The 24,176-nt window shown below is 37.0% G+C and overlaps 1 protein-coding gene across 6 annotated transcripts in view; it reads right to left on the reverse strand.

Annotated features, from left to right (window-relative positions):
* The window catches only part of BRAF (B-Raf proto-oncogene, serine/threonine kinase), a 189,402-nt gene extending 177,803 nt beyond the window's left edge, over positions 1-11,599 (reverse strand). Inside the window, exon 1 of one of the 6 annotated variants that reach the window (XM_081284997.1) lies at positions 11,252-11,599. In XM_081284997.1, the coding sequence (XP_081141123.1) occupies positions 11,252-11,371 (120 nt within the window). In that variant the 5' untranslated portion in view covers positions 11,372-11,599. The remainder of the gene's footprint in view (positions 1-11,251) is intronic. The other 5 variants (XM_081285000.1, XM_081284995.1, XM_081284996.1 and 2 more) reach the window with 5 other exon arrangements.
* Between the last annotated feature and the right edge of the window lie 12,577 nt (positions 11,600-24,176).

The raw sequence follows: 24,176 nt of genomic DNA on the forward strand, positions 1-24,176 counted from the left end.
ACAGCTATACCAGAATGTGGCTAGATAAGGGCAAAGACTTTTGTCTTCAAACATACTTCCAAATACACTGATTACTATCTATGATATAGCAGGGACTCAGATATTTATGGAATTCACAAATACATGTTGTCCTATAAAATGATTCAATGTAAAAGTCACCAATGTAGTTTTGGATGATTGACCAGTAAATAGTGACCATAGTTTTAAAAAATGCTAAAACACAAGTCACAATGTTCATTACTTATCCCTATAGAGCCATAACACAGAATCTTTCTACTAACATATTGGACTGGGGCTGTAGCTCAGTGGCAGAGCGCTTGTCTAGCATGCATGAGGCACTGGGTTGGATCCGCAGCACCACATAAAAATAAACAAATAAAATAAAGGCATTCTGTCCATCTACAACTACAAAAACATTTTTTAAAAAGGTTTACCTCTTTTCCGTGAATTGCTTAACCAATATATCAATATGTTGCCATTCATGTTTAATTCAAAAGTACTTTAAAGATAACATAATTGGAATGAAGTCAACATTCAAACAGTTCTACTAAATCAGTCATAAGGACTGCCAAAAGTTCTACTAGGCACCTGTGCTAAGTATGTAAATAAATTTTCTTTAAAAAAAAAAAAAAGAAAGAAAGAAAAAAGAAACAAAGATTTCTGAAGGAAAATCTCAAATAGGTTTATCTCCTGTTTTGAAAATCAGGAAAAAAATTAATAGTATTTTAATTTTGTGAAGGCTTTTACATATTCATCATCTCACCCTATTCTCATATCACTCTTAGGACACAACATATTTGGGCTACCAAGTTCAGTGCCTAACTTAAGGGGCAGTGGCAATCAAGAGATGCCCCATGTATGTGGAGCCTAAGGTTGGAATAACTGAACTGTATTAGGGTCGTGTGACAAATGAAATGGTAGAAATTATCTAGCCCTTTGTTCATGTTGTAAGAACTGTTCTAATTTTGTTTGGCCACCTTGTAGATTTTGAAACAGCACTTCCAGGGAAGGAGAAACATTTTGACAGATGGTTTTTCAACTGTTGCATACAGAAAAGTGTAAGTTCTAATAACTTTACAATATTGCTGTTGGTACTTGTAACTAACTGTTATACTAACAATGTTGCTGCTGGTACTTGTAACTGACTGTTATACTTGTAACTAACTGTTATTCTAATTCAACTGTTGTTAAGTTAGTGTGTTTAAAAAAAATCTCATTGTAAAAAATACTTTTTGTGTTTAAGTCAAGAAATACTCATTTTTGTTTTTTCTTGTACTCAATATATAAAACTTGTAAATAACACCATTTTTTTACTCTATTTTTAGAATGGCTTAATTAAAATAAAATTTTGTTGCTTTAAATTAGTCACTTTGAGTATTTTAAGCAGTGTAGCATACTGATTGGGATTATTCCTCCACTGACCTAATATTTCCTGCCTTTGCAGCAATTATTTTGCAAAATAAATTTTTGGTTGGGCTTACAGATGTATTTTTAATAATAAAGGAGATTACAAGTACCAGCAGCAACATTGTAAAGTTATTAGAACTTATACTTTTCTGTATGCAATATCTGACTCTTATTCCTTTTCCTGTTTCATAGTTCATACTCTCTGTAACTTAGGGAAAAAAGCATACAATTATTAATTTAACAGTCTTAAGTAGATGTGATTATTTTTAAACGTTCTTGTTAGCCTAGTTTCTGGTAATGTTATATGAAGGGAATTTAATTCCATTTAAAATATTCTGTACTTTTTATGACTATCAAGCAATTACTGCCTTTATAACTTTTTAAAACTGTAAAAGGGTGAAATACAATGGTTAATTACTCCTAAATAACTAAAAATTGGTTTTTGGTTTTGGTGCTAGGGATTGAACCTAGGGCTTTGTACACTACAAGCATGCACTCTACCATTGAGCTATACCTCAAGCCTTATTTTTTATTTTTTAAATTTTTTTTTAGTTGTAGGTAAACACAACACTTTTACTTTATTTATTTTTATGAGGTGCTGAGGTTCAAACCCAGTGCCTCACATGTGCTAGGCAAGCACTCCACCACTGAGCCACAACACCAGCCCCTTACTATTTTTAACTATAATTATATCACTATGCTTTCAGAGAACTTCAGATAGGGAACAAAATAAAATTCAGAGTAGTCCTTACATTCCTATTCTAGAGCCAATGAATGTGTTTATTTCCTCTTAGATTGTACATGATCACCTCTAGCACTCACCATCTGTACAGTCTTTGTAATTGTAGTGAATCTAAACTTTGGGGGGGTAGAAGATACTTTTGAGAATCTAAAGAAGGTCATAGATTCTCTTCTTCCCAACGTTCATTAACACATGAAATTTAAAAATCAAATTTCAAATCTCTAAAAATCCTCTGAGCTAGATTTACCTTATTTGAAGACTTAACTATAAAGCTACAGTAATCAAAATAATATGGTATCAGCCTAAGAATAGACAAAAAGATCAGTAAAACTGAGAAGAATCTAAAGTACACAAACATAAGCAATTGACTTCAATAAAGGTACAAAGATAATTACATAGAAAAGGTGAGTGTTTTCAAAAAATGTGAAACATCTGTACATCCTTACATGAAAGAATGAATGCCAGGACCCCATGGATACCAAAATTGGAGGATGCTCAAGTACTTTACATACAATGTTGTGGTAAATATGCACAAAACTTGTGCACATCCTCCTACTCCTATAAATCATCTGTAGATTACTTATAATACGTAGAACAAAGTAAATGTTATAGAAATAGTTGTTATACTATATTGTTTAGGGAACAATGACAAGAAAAAAACTATACTAATTCAATATAGACCCAATTCATTTAAAAAAAAAAAAAATTCCCCCAGTGCTAGGGCCTGAACCCAGGGCTTCACACATGCTAGGCAAGAGCTCTTCCACTGAAGAACTACACCTCTGGCCCTTTTCGAATATTTCTGATTCTTGTTCAACTGAATTTACAGATGCAACAGGGCCAGCTACATACAAAAATTAACTCCAAGTGGTTCATAGACATAAGTGTAAAAGGTACAAATTCTATAAGAAAATACAGAAGACTTTCATGACTCATGAACTATAAAAGAGAGAATTCATTAATTGATCTCATCAAAAAATAAAACTAAGTCTTGGAATGTGGTTCAGTGACACAGCTTACCTAGCAAGCATAAAGCTCTGGCTTTAATCCTCAACACTTTAAGGAAAAATAAAGAGCTGGGCATGGTGGAGCATGCCTATAATCCCGGCAGCTCAGGAGGCTGAGACAGGAGGATTATGAGTTCAAAGCCAGCCTCAGCAACAGTGAGGCACTAAGCAACTCAGTGAGACCCTTACTCTAAATAAAACACAAAAAATTGAGATGGGGATGGGTTCGGTGGTTGAGTGCCCCCAAATTCAATCCCTGGTACCAAAAAAAAAAAAAAAAAGAAAGAAAGAAAGAAAAAGAAAAAAAGGAAAGAAAAGAAAAAGAAATAAAACTTCTGGTCGTAAAGAGACACTTAGGAAAACGAAACAGATCAGTGGAGATATGTGCGAAACATATCAAGACTTACGTCTTGATATAAACATAGTACTTTACAGCTCTCCACAGTAAGAAAATGAATATCAAATAAAAAGATTTAAACAGATACTTCACCAATGAAAACACAGATTGTAAATAAGTACATAAACAGATGTCTAATTCACTTAGGAAAATACAAATTAAAATCACAATGAGCCACTACTACATTCCTAATAAAATGGCTAAAAGACTGACTATTCCAAGTGTTGCCAAGGATAAGAGAATAACAAACTCTTGTTCATTGTGGGTGGCAATTTCTTATGAAGTTAAACACATGACCCATCAATCCCACTTCTAAGAGAAATGAAAACCTGAATCCAAATGTTTAGAGGAAGAGGGATGGGAGGAAAACGAACAGGGCAGGGGATTTGCGAGGACGGTGGAATATGATAGACATCATTATCCAAAGTACATGTATGAAGACATGAATTGGTGTGAAAATACTTTATATATAAACAGGTATGAAAAATTGTTCAATATGTGTAATAAGAATTGTGATGCATTCCGCTGTCACGTATTTAAAAAATAAAACCAATTAAAAAATACTTTATTCCCCCCCCCCAAAAAAGAAACTAATTACTGATACTGTAACATAGATGAGTCTCAAAAGTATCATACACCAAGTGAAAAAATCCAAAATACACAAAATTACATAGTATATTATTCCATTTATGACTTTCTGGAAAAGGCAAAACTAGAGATCACATCCACATAGGTGTTTGCCAGGGACAGAAAGTGGGAAATGAGATGAGTGGAAAGAGGAAATAGGAAACATTCTGGGATGATAAAAATATTCTGTATTTTTGATTGTGCAAAAGTTACATGGTTATACATAACTTTATCAAAATACAAACCTGTACATTTAAAATGGTAAATTATGTGTAAACTATATCCCCAAAATCTAATTTTTAAAAAAGGAGTTATGAAATTTCTATAGGCCTCTAAATCATCTCTTAATTTCAGAATATCAAATATGATAGTTTCTCTGGCTGAGACCTCTGGTATCAGAAAACTTCAGTTCTTGATGTTTTGAACTAAATCCGGCCCATGACCTGTTTTTATTTAGTCCACAAATTAAGAATGGTTTTTACAATTTCAAGTGGTTGAAATAAAATTAAGACTATTTCGTGAGACTTTGTGCTTGGTGGCATATGCCTCTAATCAGGAGGCTGACGCAGGAGGGTTGCAAGTTTGAAGCCAGCCCCTACAATTTATCGAGAACCTGTTATCAAAATTTTAAAAAGTTAAAAAAAAAATTAAAAAGCTGGGGATGTGACTCAGTGGCAAAGTGCCTCTGGGTTCAACCTGCCAAAGGGGGTGGGGGGAAGACTTTCATATTTCAGTGTCCTTAAATAAATTTTACTGGAACACAGTCAAGCTCATTCATTTTTATACTGATTATTAGCTGTTTTTGAGCTACAATAACACTGTTGAAAGGTTGTGACAGAAACCTTATGTCCCACAATGCTCTTCAGAAAGTGTGTTGACCCCTGGGTTAGACACAAGTTGATTATGACACTTGAGAAGATTCATACCAATCCAAACCTCTCCTTTATACCCAGTAGCTCTATCATTTTTATAGCCATAAAACCTTCTTTCAAGGAAACCAACTCATAAAGTAGATAAATGAAGAACTTCAATAATTAAAGTACAGAGACATTAAACACAGCACTGGGGTAAGCTCTAAAGAAGGTTTCTGAATCCTCACAACAGGGTTTTGCAAATTGCCTGTTGCATTTTTTTTTTGTCAATCTAATAACTGATTTTATGACTAGCATTTTCAAAAAGAGAAAAAAAAAGATGAATAGTATAGAAAATCAATGTCTCATATCTAAAAGAGTTTCATTAACTCTTTCACTAAGTATCTGAGTACCTATGTGCCAGGTACTGTTACAGAAGGTGAGGATAAAAAAAGGTAAAAACATACAAATCTATGTCACTTGTGTATATACTGGGGCAATTTAAAATGCTTTTTTCTTACAGGAGTAGAGTGTCTTTTTAAAAATTGTCCTCTGGATAATCTGAAAACCACCATCCTATGATACATTTGTCCCCAAAGTGTTGTCAATAACTAGCTACATATTAAGAATGAAAATAATCTTTCATTTGATGTTACAGAGCTTCCAGAAGATACAAAGTTAATAGAGTTCAAAGCAATTTTTATATTTTGTATCAAAGGCATTCCCAAGGCTCAGAAAGGAATGTAAAGTTACAAGGCATCAATTTCCCTCTTTTGCACAGTCTTGATATAGGAAGGAAAAATAATAATAGTTTGTTGGTGTTTTTTTAAAGCCCAAGAGAAAATGAAACCCGAATAATCTCAGAGGGTAGAGGAGTGAGAAAAAAAAATAATTGCTTAATGTTAGTCTAGAGGCAGTATTAAGAGTTGCTTCTGACTATCACACTAATTATGTACGAAAGTAAATTAGGTTAGTAGCCCAAAGAGACTGAAAACTAAAAACTACCTCCAAAAACATAGCATTGCCTTCATAAAATATTTAAGAAAGGAATGGAACAAATGAAGCTTTTGTTTTTACTAACAAAATTATTTCTAACACTACAATTAAGAAAGCCCTACTTAACTTTAAAAGACAGTAAAGCTCCCAAGCAGGCCCACCTACTTTGAAATCAAAAGTTCTACATTTCTAATTATGACTTTACAGAATAACCAATATAATAAAGAGAATTAGAAAACTACAAAATAATTTAACTCCTGAGAAAGAAAATCTAGTAAGATACCAAAAAGGGGGGGGGGGTGTTATCTTAATGACAATTTGAGGCAAAAATATTGGAAAATTAGGTTATTATGACAAAATGGTCAATAAATTCTCAGTTAAATTAAATATTCAAGGTGTCAAAATAAAATACATTTTATCAGTTCTGAAGGAAAAATTTATGATTAGATAAAAAAGGAAAAGAAAGAACACCAAGTAGTTGTCTCATTTTACAAGGTAGGCACAGGTGTTAGAAAATGCCAAAAAAAAAAAAAAAAATGGCCAGGCACAATGGGGAGTGCCTGTAATCCCAGCACTTGGAAGGCTGAGGCAGGAGGATCACAAGTTCAAAGCCAGCCTCAGCAATTTAGTGAGGCTCTAAGCAACTCAGTGAGACCCTGTCTCTAAATAAATGGGCTGGAAATGTGGCTCTGTGGTTGAAGCCCCTGGGTTCAATCTCTGATACCAAGGGGGCAGAGGAGGAAGGAAAGAAGGAAGGAAGGAACAAACGAACAAATGAACGGAGGGAGGGAAGGAGGGAGGATGCAGCTTCCTCATCACTCACAGACAAAGGTTCTATTAGTTAGATCTGCTTCCTATTCATCCTAATCAGGAAAGTAGGGATCAGAAAAACATGAAAAGTCAGATTGTTCTAGCTTGTTATCCTAATATAATTTTTCTAGCTATTGTCCAAATACAATCAAATCAAATTTGTGTTCAGGTTTACTACATTCAAGTATTCAAGTATCCAGTCCAACACTCTTTTCTCATCTCTTTACTGACAATAAATATTAGTGACCAATATCAGATAATTTCCTAAATAAAAGGGGTGAGTAGATGCATAAAGGAGTTCATTAAGGTGAGGAGAAAGAAAAGTGTACCGAAAGGGAATACAGAAATACTAAAGACAGCTGTTGCATAGTTTTCTGCCTAAAGGAAACCTTTGACTATATCTAGACAAATATTAACATTAATAGCCAGAACTTAGTGGGAATACCACTCCTACCTTAGTGGGAATACTACTTTTCAGGGATATGATGCAATCTAACCCCTGGTTCACAAACACTACATCCAATTTGGACCTCATTATAAGGGAGATCCCCTCCCAGAATATTCCCTAGTTACTGCATTATCATAATTACATAGCTTAACCAAAATTGTCCATAAGGGATCTTGGAAACAAGAAAAAAACAACTGCAATTGTAATCCAAATATAAGAAACTGCCTTCTACCGAAACACAGCATAAGAGGTGCAGGGTAATATCCTAGTATGACATATTTTTTATATTCAATGTATTTATTGTGCCTTATTTTCATATTATACCATATACCACATAATCATCGAAAGCAACATCATAAAGTGATTGCCTAGCATGCATGAGGCCCCGGGTTCAACCCCCAGTCCCACCAAAATAATTAATAATAATAATAAATTATTCATGAGACAGGTACAAGGGCTCTGTAATTTATCAAGACAGTCAAATTCAAAAGAAAAAAATAGAGGCTTCAAAAACAGCCTGAAAGACACATCAAAGAAATATGAATGATCAAAAGTAAACATTTAATGCCCCAAGTATAAACACATTCATTTAACAAACATTAAATAAGTTCCTAATATTCTAATTTAAGCCCCTACAAAGTTATAAAAATACAAGATATGAAATTTGTTAATTCCTCAAAGTAATTTTAAATACTAAAATCCACATTCTATATCTAAGATGTTTGAATATAAAAAATTTAAAATAAACTACTATCCAAAAAAGCTGATTAGCTAAATCATACCCTAATGATACATAAAAAGTTTTGCTATATTTTTAAGTTAAAAAGAATTACAAAATGGGTATGGCACACACTGGTAACTTCACATACTTAGGAGGTTGAGGCATAAGGATCCAAAATACAAGGCCAACCTGGTTAACTTAGAGATACCCTGGCCAAATAAATAAATAAGAATAGGGACACTGTTCTGAGGTAGAGAGCTTTCCTAACATGCGTGAGGCCCTGAGTTCAATCTCAGTACCGGGGGAAAAAAATTACAAAACCACGTACAGTGTACTACAATAGCACAGAAAGAGGAGACAGAAACCAAAATGTTTATAGTAATTTTATCTTGATGGTAAGATTATAGATGACTTTTTTTTTTCCTTTTTCCTTTTTGTATTTACACTTCTGATTTTTCAATATGAATGTGCTTTCCCTCTGTAATTAGAATTTATTTACCACAGGTGAAATTTCCCTCTTGACAAACTTCTTTTTAAAAGCTTATATTTTAATGTCAGGTAAGATAAATTTTCAGAATGTAATATGCTGTTACACAGAAGCACAATTTTTCATGTCTTTCCATGTCCTTGACAATTATATGATATTCTTTTTAGTACAATATAAGAAAGTTTAATTAAAAGATCATTGTAAATGTCAATTTCTACTGAATATCAACTTCAAATTAAAATTATATCTTGAAAGAATTTTGTTTTCTGTAATATTGATATCTACACTCAAAAGAGGTAGACTTTTTATCATTTATTACCCCCCCCAAAGATAAATACCTTTATTATTAGCTCTTTAAAAAACATTGAGGATAAACTATTCATCACTAAACATGAAATCCAGGTGGAGGGAGTCAGTGGAAAACATTTGTATTTTACTAAATAAAATTAAAGAATGCACTTACAGTTTCAGAAGATGCAAACATGTTTTCCAACTGCTGGCAATTTAAACTTAATTTCATCTAGCCTAGAGGTTCTCAAGCACTGATATGTGGGAGTTGCTCAGGAAGTAAGCCAAATACAGAAAACCATAGCCCTAGTGCTCACCTAAGGCATTATCCAGCAGGTAGAATTCTGAACAGCCTGATCCTTTCAAGTGAAATAGTGGGGCAGAAATTTGACTTAATAAAAGCCTTCTCTATAGAATTCCAAAGTGTCCCAATAATTCTGAAAGGAACTTCTCAATGTAAACAATGGTACATCAGAGAATTACAATTTCATAACTCCTATCCATTAATTCATCTGTTCTTCTCTGTAGTAGCCTTCAAACATCTATACAATTCAACAAAACCACACATGCACTGCAGAGTAAGTAAACCCCAAAGGCACCTGTGCCTGATAAGACAAAGGCATATCCGATTCCAGGAGAAAATAGACAGCAGATGTGACCCCTGTATTTATCTATTAAAAACAATGTATCCTAAAAATAAATTTCCATGTCAACTGAACAAAGATGTTTATAAATAAGAAGGAATGTGGAGGTGTGGGGAAAACAAGAGGAAGCTTCAGTAAGTTAAGTACCCAAAGCCAGGAAACAAGACAGAATGAATGGTAAGAGGGCAAGGGAAACAGAATAAACTAGAAACTGGATGAAGGGAAGAGCTTTATCCTTGGAATCCAAGCAGTTGAGAGAAATGAATAGATATTAGTAGGAACTGATGTGAACAGAAAACTGGAAAGTGAAATGATTTTTAAGTTAAGAAATAAGAAAAAAGGGGAAATTTAGACTAGACCAAGTGATGTGCAGACCACATTTTGGGCACAGATGGAGATGGTATATAAAAGGATGGAAAACAATAAAAAAATTAGACTAATTTCCAAACTAAAGAGGATGAGGCAGAAGAAAGAAAATTGCAAAGAACGAGATGTTATAAGAATTGGGAAACAAGATGTAAGTAGCAGGAAAGAAAAGAACTCTAAGGAAAGTCTACAAAATGAGTCACAGTAATCAATAATAATATAGGTAGGACATATATTGCATTATTAGTTGTAAAGTATAATAGTGTATTGTTCTGTGTAGTAAGGTACCAAATTCTGAATATAGTGAAGTTTATGCAATGAAAACATAAATTAAGTACCTTGACAAGGTGACAAAAGGCTTAATAGTGCAAAGACTGGAAAGAGGCAAAAACTGAAGAGAGGAAAAAGTGAGAGAGAAAAATAGGACGAAAAGGAGAACAACACAGAGAAATCAGTCAAATTTACTTAAAAAAAGAATAAAGAGGTGTGGATGCACAGTGAGAGACTAGTCAAAAGGTGTCAGTTGGGTAAGGGTGCAAAAGAGCCAAGCGAAACCGGAGGGAATCTTGACAGCTTCAGGGTTCAGAAAGTGAGTAGCTTTAAAGCGTCCAGAAGGGTTCCTGAAGATAACAATAGATAGGAACGACGGAAAGGAGCGGCGGAGCGAAGCAGAGGGCCTCAAGAGGACCAGGGTTAAGAGAAGTGCAAAAATGCTCTTCAGTGGAAGCAGAGATTAGGAGGCTGGCAGGTCCGACAAATGGAAAATGTGCGGGGCGAGAGGCGAGGACGGGATGGGGGTTACCAGTCAGAGACAGAGCACTTGACAAATATCAGGGACGAGGGACCCGAGACCGGGACGAACAGGGCAGCAGAAACTGTGCGATCCGGGGGCGGGAAAGCGAAGACAAAATCCCAACTATCCGCCTGGGAGAACAGGTGAAAAGAAATCCCCCCAACAAGTACCGAAGTGGAAGGAGGGACAGCGGCCTGACGAGGGTGGGAGGGTGGTCAGGAAGAGGAGAGAGAGATGCGCCCCGTCACCCCGGACCCGGGTCCTGGCGGGTCGCACACCTACAGCCTCCACTTCGACGAAGCGGCCCCCTCCCCCCCATAATGAAAACCCCGAAGAGATGCCGGACTGACACCTCCGCCAGGCGTGACCTTCCCCGGCCAGCCGAGCTTCGCCCCCTACTGACAGCCTCCTGCCGGTCCGCCGCGGCCCGAGCCCACAGCAGGGGTGGGGGCCAGGGGACCCCTCCCCGTGCCATTGTGTGTTTACGTAGCGAGGAGCCGCGTGACGGAGAGGGGCCGCGGGACGATGCCCACTCACCACCCAGCGGAGCCGACGGCAGAGGGTGGCCCAGGGCTCCAGAGCCCCCGCCGCCGCCTCTCTCCCCCAAATAAACACCCGTCCGCCCGCGCGGAGACGCCGGGGGCTGCAGGGTGGCGCCCGCACTCACCTCCTCGGGAATGGCAGGATCCGCCGCCGAAGAGGCCGCAGCGCCGGCCTCCGGCTCCATGTCCCCGTTGAACAGAGACTGGCCCTGCTCCGCGCCGCCGCCGCCGCTCAGCGCCGCCATCTTATAACCGAGAGCCGGGCCCGGGCGGCCGCCGCTGGGCGGGGAGGGGGAGGGAGGAGGAGGGCGGGAAGAGGCGGGGGCGGAGGCACGGGGGGCGCGGGGAGGGGCGGCCGGGGCGGCGCCGCCGGCGGGAGGGCGCCTGCACGGCCTCAGGTACCGGCCCGCGGCCCCCGGCGCAGCGGTGCCTGAGGGGATTGGGGGAAGGACGCGGGGCGGGGGGGCGAGCGAAGGGGGCGGAGACGACGAGAAGTCGCCGCGGCAACGGCGTCACCCGCGTGTCACGGTCGTGACGTCACCGAGAGTGCGTGACGTCACCGAGGAGCGCCCTCGGGCCGTCGTCAGGAGGAGGGTTCCTTTCCCTCCAACCACCCAGGAGCTCACGCGTTTCCTCCGTTCCGCGGTTGCCATGGCGCCGGTTTCCTACTTTCCTCCCCTCTCGGCGGTCCTCGGCCTGTTGTGTTCTGTGGGATTTACTAGAAGAGCAGGGGTGGTGTTGGAGAAGTTGAAATCCTGGAGGGAGGGAGGCGGGGAAGCCCGTACTACTAGTTATTTCCATTACAATGAAAGTCTTGTAAAAGTCTTGTCCTAAAAATAAGACCTCAAACCCCAAGGTTGAAACATTTAAGCAGAATTTCGGAAACTATATTTAGAAACTGCAAAATTGTCAGTATGGTATTCAAACCCTTTCCTTAAAGGACTTGACCTATTAAAGTGAATCCAAGTGGAACTCTAATAAAAGCTTTTTTATTTTTCATCGGTGAGAAAAGAATGTTTTCTTTTAGTGTATTATTCTTTTTCTGAAGCCATTCGTTTTAACAAATATCAGACGCTTTCCACATGCCCTGGGGCCCCTGCAAAGCACATAACATTCTAGACATCTGAAGCATCATAACTAATCACTTTGGGGTTGAAGAAAATCGTCCCAAATAGTTTACATACTTCATGAACGGGATATTCCAAGGCATACTCTGTGCAAAATATATGTGAAAATAGTTGAGAAAGGAAAGATAAATTTTCTTTGACAAGCACAATTACAGAATGGAATTAAAGAAACCCCCCTCATTGTTAACAATCCATTTAATCTAAAAGAACGGGGGGGGGAGGGGAATAATCAGAGAAGAAATTTTTTAAGGAAGGGAGATAAAAAGTGAGAAGTTACTGTAGGTGTGTGATTGCTAAAATAACATAATCATGAAGTCATGAAAGCTGGAGTGAATTCTGTCTTTTTGTGCTTTCCTTGAGGGGATGGGAGGGGGCTCACCAGTGACCTCCTATTTGTATTTAGGATGATTCAAGAGTTAGCTGTTTTACTGACTTCCGAAACAGGATCTCAGCCTATTTCATTGGGTCAACATGAGCCTGGGAACTGATGCTTACTCTTAAGGAGTGTGTGTGTGTGTTTGTGTGTGTGTGTGTGTGTGTGTGTGTGAGAGAGAGAGAGAGAGAGAGAGAGAAAGAGAGAGAGAGAGAATACTAACATTCCTCTACCTTGAAAATACTACCCATCAAATGAGCATGGTATGCTTTGTCAGCTTCATTATACATTCTCTTCCAAACAGGAAAGTTTCCTTAAGCAACTAAATTTAAATCTGAATGTGCTCTGGCAAATATAGAGTAAATGATGATGATCACAGGAATGTGTCATCAAGCTATGCTAGTGTGAAGGACCCTTCTTCTTTACCATAAGGACATACTTAAGAGCAGACTGAAAGAGTACCATTAGACAGTCAGGACACCCTTTCCCCTTGACTTTATCAAAAACAAATGGCAAGATTGTTTTTTGTTTTAATTTGTCTTATTTTTTTAAAAAAGCTCTTAAAACATTATATCATTATTACACTTCCTTATAATGTTAAAATTTCTAGGATGTCTCTATTGATTCCATTTTAAATGATAACCTTATGTATCAACCTATAGATCAATTATCTTTCATGATTTCTTCTCCAGGAGATGAGCGCTCACATCCATTTAATAATAATTCTTGTTAGTTTTGCCAGGCACAGTGGTGCATGCCTGTAGTCCCAGCAGGTAGGGAAGCTGAGACAAGAGGATTGCAAGTTCAAAGCCAGCCTCAGCAACAGCAAGGTGCTAAGGAACTCAGTGAGACCCTGTCTCAGAATAAAATACAAAACAGGGCTGGGGATGTGGCTCAATCCCCAGACCAGAGTTCAATCTCCAGGACCCAAATAATAATAATTCTTGTCAGTTTCATTTCATTCAATATTCTCTGACCTTGCCTTCAAATTCTAGATTTATCTTATTTTCTTAGGCCATTTCTACAGTATCCAGATGAGAAACAACAGAGAAGGCATAAACTCTAGTATTCAAAGATCAAGATTTTAATGTTAGCATGTTGGAACTTGACTATATAATCTCAAAATAGGTAGGCTTAAATTCCTGTTGTTTTGTTTTTAATCTCTGAAATGAGGATGATAATGCCAATCCAGCCTAACTAACTTTATCATTGTGAGCATCAAACATTATAGTTCTGTCCTTTGCAAAGTGCAAAATTATCCTCTGAATGAGAGTTTAGACAAGGCATAGCAAAGATGGCTTATCTGTGCTCCATGATGTTTCAACTGACAAAGATTCAATGCCTGGGGTGGCTTGGTGGCTGGAGACTACTTTGAGACACATTTATTAACATGGCTGGTAGTTGGAAACTGGGACTTAAGCTGGGGCTGTCAGCCATAATACCTAAACATACCCTCTTCATGATAGCTTCTTCCTAGCATGTCTGCCTCAGGGTTGTCAGACTTCTAAAAGGCAGCTAAAAACTTCAAATGCTAGTATTCCAGAAAACAGTGTGAAAGTTGTATTCATTTTCTGACCCAGCCTCCATCACTTTTGTTGCATTTTATTGGATACAAGTAAGTCACTAAGTTGGTTCAAATTCAAGGAGAGGGGATATAGATCCAATTTTTTTAGTCATTGATGGACCTTTATTTTATTTATTTATATGTGGTGCTGAGAATCAAACCCAGTGCCTCACACATGCTTGGCAAGTGCCTCACTCTACCTCAGAGACACAACCCCAGCCTTAGATCCCACTTTTTTTTGGGGGGGGGTATTCAGGATTGAAATCAGGGACACTTGACCATTGAGTCATGTCCCCAGCCCCATTTCGTGTTTTATTTAGAGATGGGGTCTCACTGAGTTGCTTAGCACCTCGCTTTTGCTGAGGCTAACTTTGAACTCATGGTCCTCCTGTCTCAGCCTCCCAAGCACTATAATTACAGATGTGTGCCACCACACCTGGCTAGATCCCACCTTTGGATGGAAGAAGTGCCAAAGAATTTCCAGACATGTTTAAAAATCACCACAGGACTTTTTAGAATAAGAAACTGGCTGCTCTGCAAAACAAACTACTCAACCTTCTCTCCCCACAAGGAGATTCTATACCCAATCAAATTCTCTATTCTTTATTACTTGGAATTACTAATATATATCTCAGTATGCATATGAATAAGGCTTTACCTTCTTTTTTCAGTTTCTGGACACTCCACTGCATGCAAAAATAAACATAGGCCCTTTTCATTGGACACAGCCTGTCTACTCCTGGATACTTTCCCATAAATCCCAGTGCTACCATGGGCAATGTTGACATGCTAAAACCTTCTATCCCAAACAGTGTTCCTGGAACCTGTAATAAGCCAAGCCAGATTGTAGTCTGATCAGAAACAGAGAACACTTCCCTTTTGTGGTATTGTGGGCCATATGGGCATCAAGTGAGTATCATCTTGCATTCTAAGTTCTTACATACATTTTAGTCAGCATGATGCTTTTAGGTTTTGCTCACAATCCCACTTTCCCCTAAAGTAGTTATATTTACAGAAAACTGGAGAAGAAATCTAGATAAGAAGAACAAGTCAGAAAGTCAGAACTGTTGCTCTAGTTGATGACTTAAATGCTGTTAAGAACATTGCTGCTATGTCTGACTCTCTCTACCGTGGAGATGAGTTCATTTCCAACCAGCATTTCTATCTTGAATTCTACATTCTAATAGACAATAGATAGGCCCACCAGTTGGCCAGACCTGCTCGACCAGGTCTGATCCATGTTGATATGGTCAGTTACTGGGAAACAAATATCCTCCCAAAGGCTTCTAGAGCTACAACCAGGTTCATTGATGTGAAACTGATCACAACTTAATATTTTCTTTGTGAATCAAGGTTACCATTATGAATAACATCCCATGTTGTTTAATAGTAGAGAGTTATTCTCCAAAGCTATTTAGATGTGAATAGAAAACAATCAGAATTTATTCAGAACGACTTTCTTATTGAGAAACTCTTGTAATTGCTTCTGTGGAATTCCAAATTCTGCCTAAATACTTTAACAATGGATATTGCAATAATATAGTACAGAGATGGATATTATAATAATATAGTACATTCAACTGTCATCTCACATTTTCCAGATTTTCTAACTTTTTTCCCTTGGAAGACTTTTCTTTTAGATTCATGAAATTTATTAGGATATTTATTCCTAACTTTTAATAAAGAATTTATATTTCAGAATGTTTCTTTTTCTTACAACATATTGCTCATACTACTCTTGAGTATGTTAAGATAGAGTTTTATGAAATATCTTTTATGTACTTATTTTTTAGTATTAGTGTCTTTAAAGTTTTATTTTATTTTATTTTATTTTTTTTGGAAGGTGCAATAGACTGTATACCATATGTTACCTTTTGGCAAAAATAGGGGGGAAACTATATGTAGTTTTAGAGAAGTACACCCCCCCATCTGCAGCTTTTCCCCCTCTGGTTTTAGTTACCTGTGGTCACCCATGGTCTGAAAACTGTTAATGGAAAATTACAGAAATAAACAATGTATAAGTTTTAAATTACATGCCATTGGTTAAAGTGATGAAATCCTGCACCATCTGACTCCATCCCACTGGAATGTGAATCATCCCTTGGCCCAGCGTATCCATGCCATATATGCTACCCACCTTTTAGTCACTATTCCAGTTATCAGATTAGCTGTCATAGTATTGCAGTGCTAGTGCTCTAGTAACCCTTATTTTACTTAATAATGCCCCCAAAGCACAAGAGTAGTAAGTCTGGCAAATTAGTTACACTGTATTATTATAATCATTCTATTTTATTATTAGTTTTTATTGTTCATCTGCTCTGCCTAATTTATAAATTAAACTTTATCACAGGCATCTATATGAAGAAAAAAATAGAATATATGAAGTTTGGTAGTATCCACAATTTCAAATATTCACTGGGAGTCTTGAAACATGTCCCTATGGATAATGGGAAAATGTGTGTGTGTGTGTGTGTGTGTGTGTGTGTGTGTGTGTGTGTTTAATAGAATGAAAATGGAATGAAAAGGATGGGTAAGAACAGAGTGGAGGGGACAGAATGGAAGTGAAACCTCTGAGTCTATCTTTTAATGTGTTTCTGTTTTAGTCAGCCTTTTCAATGCTGTGACTAACAGACCTGACAAGAACAATTTTAGAGGAGGGAAAGTTTATTTGAGGGATTACCATTTCAGAGGTCTCAGTCCACAGACAGCTGGCTCCATTCCTTGGAGTGAGGTAGAATATCATGGATAGTATGGTGGAGGGAGGAGGTGCACATGATGATCAGAGAGCAGAAAGAGACTCCATTCACCAGATAAAAATATATACTCCAAAGGCACAACCCCAATGCCTCCTGCAGCCACGCCCTACCTGTCTTCAGTTACCACTCAGTTATTCCCCATCAGAGGATTAATTCACTGATTGGGTGAAGGCTCTCATAACCCAATCATTTCACCTTTGAATGTTTTTGCATTGTCTCACACATGAACTTTTGGGGGATACCTAATATCTAAACCATAATAATTTATGAGAGAAGTATATTAAGAATTTTAAATTTATGAGACAAGTAAATAAGTTTGGAAGGTGCAATAGACTATATACCATATGTTATCTTTTGGCAAAAATAGGGGGAAAACTATATATAGTTTTAGAGAAGTACCCCCCCATCTGCAGCTTCTAAACATGCAGTTAGTTTCATTTGGAATATAAGAAATAATAACAGTAACACAGTGCAATATATTGTTTAACAATTTGGTAACATAATTGCACAGATAAATGATTAACTCAAGTATTTTTTTTTTGTAACGTGTGACACTGGGGATTGAACTCAGAGCATCGCACATGCCAGGCATGCTCCTCCACTGAGCTCTATCGCCAGGCCCTCAAGTTTCTTTTGAATGTAGTTTTCTGAGTGTAGATTTTTACTGTGTAGGATTAGCTAGACTGCAACTATCTCCCAGAATTCTCTTTTTTCATGGAAGACCTGCTCAGCCAGTCTTTAAATATATTCCCTGGGATGATCCAGAGAAAACTCCCTTCACCAAAGCTGATAAGAAATGCAGTTGAGGTGTTTGTTGGTTCTCCCCTGGAAGCCAGAACTGAGGATGGAAAGTGCAACTATTTCATTGGGACCACATGTTTAACTCTGTGGTGAAGGGCGCCAAATTCTCCTGCAGGACCCTCCAGTGTGGAAGCTGAGGCTAGAGTCCAGGGCAGTGAGTCTGACTTGTTGCAGTCCCTCCCTTTAGGGGTTCCAGCTCAGCATCACAGATTTCATTTTATGCTTGCTTTTTCCATTTCACCTCCATGTTTCCTTCCTTTTTATCTACTCTGAGGATTTTAGAATCTAACAGCAGACACTAAAATACCAGCTGCACAAAATCTGCTTGATCAGTTCCACAGTGTCCTAATGTCAAGTCCTTCTAATAAATCCCTTATTATTTATATTTCCTAAGTCCTTCCACTTATGAGTACTGACTGAAACATATTCTAAGTACAAAACAAACTACAAATAAATCATTAACATTATCTAGAAGGTTTGTTATTGATAGTGTTATTGGGTTTTGACTATATTTTGATTATTTCAAATAATTGAATGCCTTTGGCATATTTTGATTCCCACAGTTTAACAAAAATTAAGACAAAAAATGTCTTATAGTTTCTTACCCAGAATTAAGATATAAAGTTCACTCGTTGTTTTTGGTTTTTACATTTCTTTTATCTCTTCTAATCTGTAATAGTTTCCTATTCTTGACTTTTTTGTTCATGAGATTTTTTTTCTTTTATACAGAACTAGGGTTTCAAAATTGTCATTCTGAACAATTTTATAGTTATTGAGGGGTAGAGCAAATGAGTACATTATTGATGTTGAAAATCAGATTAAGAAGCAGGGTCCTTATTGTATGATAAGTGAGAAACAAATGTAGAACAAGGGAAGTTGAAGAATCCCCTGTGGTGTTGTATTTGAATTTGAAATAGCAGAATGAACACAAACATATGAGTGTGCTCACATCATGTGTGTATTCTTAACTTTCCTCACTGAAAGACATGCTTAGAAGTAGAAATAAATATACCTGGTGCCTAGACCTTAATTTTGAAATGCCATTCTCCACCAAAAGTAACCATATCTCCTTTGAGAAATGGCTGATTACAGATCTGGGGCAGGAAATATATAAATTGAGCTTACATAGGATGATCCTTGGTAAACTCAATGGCAAGAACATTATTAAAGACTAATAGATCATGTAAAAAGAACCAAGTGTGAGAGTCCCACTAGTCTGATATATAACACTTGGAATATAAGAAATAATAACATTAACAGTGCAATATATTTATTTTTAAAAAATTTCTAAGTGCCTAGTGATGAGGGGGTGGGAAAAGAGAGAGCGAGAGGGAGGGAGAAAGATTGAAAGAAAGAGATGAGATAGGGAATTAAAGCTTCTCTTTAAAGAAATTGCTAGTTGATATATAGAGTAAGAATGATAGATTTATTTTTAAATCACCATTTTGCAGCCACCAATGTAATAATTACTCCAGGTTAGAGCCATCAATAGTTGCTAAAATTTTTATTGGGTGTAAAACACTTGGGGAACAAGACAGTTTTATAATTTCATAATGGCATCACATAGACCTCTTATTGCTTATAAAAAGTACACTTTTACATAAGAATTGTGGCACTCGCCTCATTAACCAGGTTATCAAATTTAGCATCACCAATAGGAGTACAATTCCGCAATTATATAGATCTTCATGTGATGTATCTCTCTATAGTATTTAGGCCAAAAATTGCTTAACCTGAGTATAACCACAGGATGTGGGATATTCTGCAAAATTCATAACTCTAACTCTTCAAAATTTAAATTCACTGGGATAGGTGGCACATGCTTGTAATTGCAGCTACTTGGGAGGCTGAGGCAAGAGGATTGCAAATTCAAGGCCAGTCTTGGCCACTTAGAGAGACCCTATCTTAAAATTAAAAAACAGTCCTGAGGGTGTGGCTCAAACGGTAGTGCGCTCGCCTGGCATGCGTGCGGCCTGGGTTCGATCCTCAGCACCACATACAAACAAAGATGTTGTGTCCCCCGAAAACTAAAAAAAAAAATATTTAAAAAAATTCTCTCTCTCAAAAAATAGTTAATATTAAAAAAAAAAAATAGAAGAGCAGGGATGTAGTTTAGTAGTAAGTTCCCCTTGGTTCAAACCCTAGTTCTGTATAAAAGAAAAAAAAATCTCATGAACAAAAAAGTCAAGAATAGGAAACTATTACAGATTAGAAGAAATTAAAGAAATGTAAGAACCAAAAACAATGAGTGAACTTTATATCTTAATTCTGGGTAAGAAACTATAAGACATTTTTTGTCCTAATTTTTGTTAAACTGTGGGAATCAAAATATGCCAAAGGCATTCAATTATTTGAAATAATCAAAATATAGTCAACATATCAAATTTAATTAATGTTTAATATTCTCATTTTATAAGACAAATGATAAATTATTTAGGGATGAAATATCATTATGTCTTCAAATTAAAATGGCCCAGAAAAAGAGCTACAAAGGTAAAGCTGACTACAGTTCACTGTTAAAGAGGATATTTCTTTTTTTTTAAAGAGAGAGAGAAGAGAGAGAGAATTTTTTAATATTACTTTTCAGTTTTAAGTGGACACAACATATTTTATTTTTATGTGTGCTGAGGATCGAACCCAGCACCCCGCGCATGCCAGGCGAGTGTGTTACCACTTGAGCCACATCCCCAGCCCAAGCATATTTCTTTTTAAAATTTTTTATCTGTTCTTTTTTTAGATATACATGACAATAGAGTGCATTTTTGACACATTATACATACATTCTTGTGATTGTACATGATGTGGAGTTACACTGATTGTGTATTCATATATGAACATAGAAGAGTCCAATTCATTCCACTGTTTTTCCTCTTTCCATGTCCCCTCCCTTCCCTTCATTCCCCTTTATCTAATCCCCTCCCCTATTGTGTGTTAGCATCCTCATATCAGAGAGAACATTCTGCCTTTGGTTTTTGGGGATTGGTTTATTTCACTTAATATGATAGTCTCCAGATACAGCCATTTACTGGTAAAAGTCATAAAGTCAACGAATACATGAAAAAATGTCCAACTTCTTTAGCAATTAGAGAACTGCAAATTAAAACTACACTAAGATTCTATCTCATTCCAGTCAGAATGGCAATTATCAAGAATATGAGTAATGAAAAATGTTGGTGAGGATGTGGGGCAAAAGGTACACTCATACATTGCTGAGGTAGGACTGCAAATTGGTGCAACCACTCTGGAAAGTAGTGTGGAGATTCCTCAGAAACTTGGAATCGAACCAATGTTTGACCCAGTTTTCTTACTCCTTGGTGTATCCCCCAAAGGACTTATAATCAGCACACTACAATGATGTATCCACACCAATGTTTACAGCAGCTCAATTCACAATAGCTAAGCTATGATACCAACCTAGGTGCCCTTCCACAGATGAATGGATAAAGAAAATACAGTAAATATACACAATGAAATATTAGCCATGAAAAGAATGACTGTATGATTAAAGAGCATATTTCTAACATACTCCACTTTTAACAGACATCAGAAATTCTGTTACAACTTTTTGTATTTAATGTCTCTGCTACTGATTTTCAAATGTTTTGCTTTTATCTTTGACTCTTCAGTATTACACATTTCTTCTTTTTTTTGAGAATTTTTTAATATTTATTTTTTAGTTTTCGGCAGACACAACATCTTTGTTTGTATGCGGTGCTGAGGATCGAACCTGGGCCGCACGAACGCCAGGCGAGCGTGCTACCGCTTGAGCCACATCCCCAGCCCAGTATTACACATTTCTATGAGATCTTATTTCCTACTTCACAGAGAAAATATAAGCTTTAAGATATGAATGCTTTAGCTTCCAGATCCCCCAAGTATAAATTTATATGCCTGTTGTTCATTCTTTTCTCCTTTCCTACCTTGCAGTGTGAAGTGTTGCTTTTCTTTTTGCATTTGATACTTGCTGTTGACTGTTTTCTTATTCTTAAGGATCTCTCTTGCTTTAGATTTAATGACTCTCCATACTCCTGGTTCTTCTCTAAAAGGTCACGTGTTTGTTTTGTTTTTTAGATCTGTTCTTGGGGTCAGTTTTCACCATTTTAATTGGCAGTATTAACGCTGGACCCCATCTTTTGCTTATTTCTTTTCCCCCAGAACTGGGCTTAGTTCAGGCTGCTGCATAGAATCATAGGCTGGGTAGCTTATGAAAAAACATAAATTTTTACAGTTCTAGAGGCTAGAAGTCTGAGATCATAATGCCCCCATGGTCAGGTTCTGATGTGGGCCCTCATCTAGGTTATAGACTGTGTCATCCTATTATAGTCTCATGTGTCAAAAAGAGAATGTAATAGCTCTTGGGGTTCTTCACTGCCACTGACCTGTACTGGGGATTCAACCAGGTCCTGACACACACTTGGCAAGTGCTCCATTCCTGAAAGTCTTACCCAACCCTTTTTATTTTATTTTGAGACAGTGTCTTGCTAAATTGCCTAGGCTGACCTCAAACTTGCAGTCTTTTTCCCTTAACTTCCCAAGTCTGGATTTATAGACACGTGCCGTTGTACCTGACACAAGGTTCCTTTAAAAAAAAATTTTTTTTTTTAGTTGTCAATGGACTTTTATTTATTTATATATACGCAGTGCTGAGAATCAAACCAAGGGCCTCACATGCTCGAGAGCACTCTACCTCTGAGCCACAACCCAACCCACAGGGTTCCTTTTTATAAGGCCACTAGTCCCACCCATGAGGGCCCTAGCCCCAGGACCTTCCCAAAGGCCAAACCTCTTAATACTATCACATTGGGGGTAATTATTTCAACACATGAATGGTGGGGACACAAACAGTACTTTGCATAACTTTCTATCCTCTTACCCAAATATTGGTTTTATTTACAGTGATGGCTTCTAAATCTGTATCACTAGACATCTCTAACTGTCCTTAATTTCTTTATCTAGCTACTTAGTAGATGTCTGCACCTGAATATCTTAGAAACAATGCAAAGTCAGCAAATTCCAAACTAAGTTCTATTAATTCCCTTTCTGCTTCCGCAGCTGCTTAAACTGAATTTTTTAAAAACTCAATTTGTGCACCACCTTTTGACTTTCTTATTTAAGGATAAACACTAATTTCATGTTTGAATGTGTTGCAAATATAACAAAAATTAGAGTTAATCCCCATAGTCATTTTTAGTAACAATCCAGCTACTTCCAACTTTTGACAGTAGATTATAAATGTTCATTTCTTTACCTTCACATCTTTTCTGCGTTGGAGGTCTTCTACTGAAGGAAAGTATTTTCCCCTTATAAAATTTTTTCACTTATTACTTTGACACTTCCTTATCCATCTCTTTCTCTGGACTTGAAGTCCTGGTTTCAGCATCTGCCATGATTATTTCCCTTCACTTTTATTTTAATAACTCAATATTAGGTAATTTAAGCCAAATATAATTTAATATTTTTATTAGCCTATATAGTTTAGATTGCCACACTTTATATATTTTTATATTAAAGTAATATAATGGCTTTGGGGAGGAAATTTTGTGATTATTAAGACCCTTTGTTTTATGTGTGTGTATGTATTTTATATATATATATATATATATATATATATATATATATATATATACACTCTCTCTCTTTGCACTTACACATTGCTCTACTACTATTAGAATTAGTGTGGTTCTGTAGGTTGCACTATTCATATATTAACTTCTCTTGTATGAATATAAACATATCCTGCCTGATTTTGTACAGGACAATCATTCACTCTCTACAAAAGGTTATTAGTTGCTAAGATAGTGAAACAAGTTAGAAGTTAAGAAGTTCAGGAGCCAGAAACACTATTATTTTAATCAAAATATTGAATATTCTACAATTTTGCATTTCATGTTATTTAATACATCTCAAGCTTATTATAAGTACATATAATCTCATCTGGATTATTCCAGATAAGACTAGATCCAGTGATTTTTGAAATGCTGAAGAGAAGATGTGGCGAAACTGCCATTTAAAATTTATGAGCAGGAGATCCTTGGCAGGAGCAGGACTGTAGTGGTGGCAGAGAGCCAGATAGGACCCAACCAGCAGCTGAGTTTTACTTCTACTGGTTTATAGGATATTGATACAGCAAGCATAAGCTTTATTACTTACCTTTAGAAGTTTTTAAATGTATGGATCAAGGTTGAAACTCCCAGCTCTAAACCAAGTAATACTTATAGGGATCTTTAGCTAAAAATAAACAAGTTAGCCCTTCAACAGATGAATGGATAAAGAAAATGTGGTATATATGTACAATGAAATATTATTCATATATAAAGAAGAATGAATTACAGCATTTGCTGGTAAATGGATGGAGCTGGAGAATATCCTAAGTGAAATAAACCAATCCCCCAAAATATTCTCTCTAATATACAAATGCTAACTTACAAT

The sequence above is a fragment of the Spermophilus citellus genome (genome assembly GCF_964194105.1).
Source record: "Spermophilus citellus genome assembly, chromosome: 3".
NCBI lineage: Eukaryota > Metazoa > Chordata > Mammalia > Rodentia > Sciuridae > Spermophilus > Spermophilus citellus.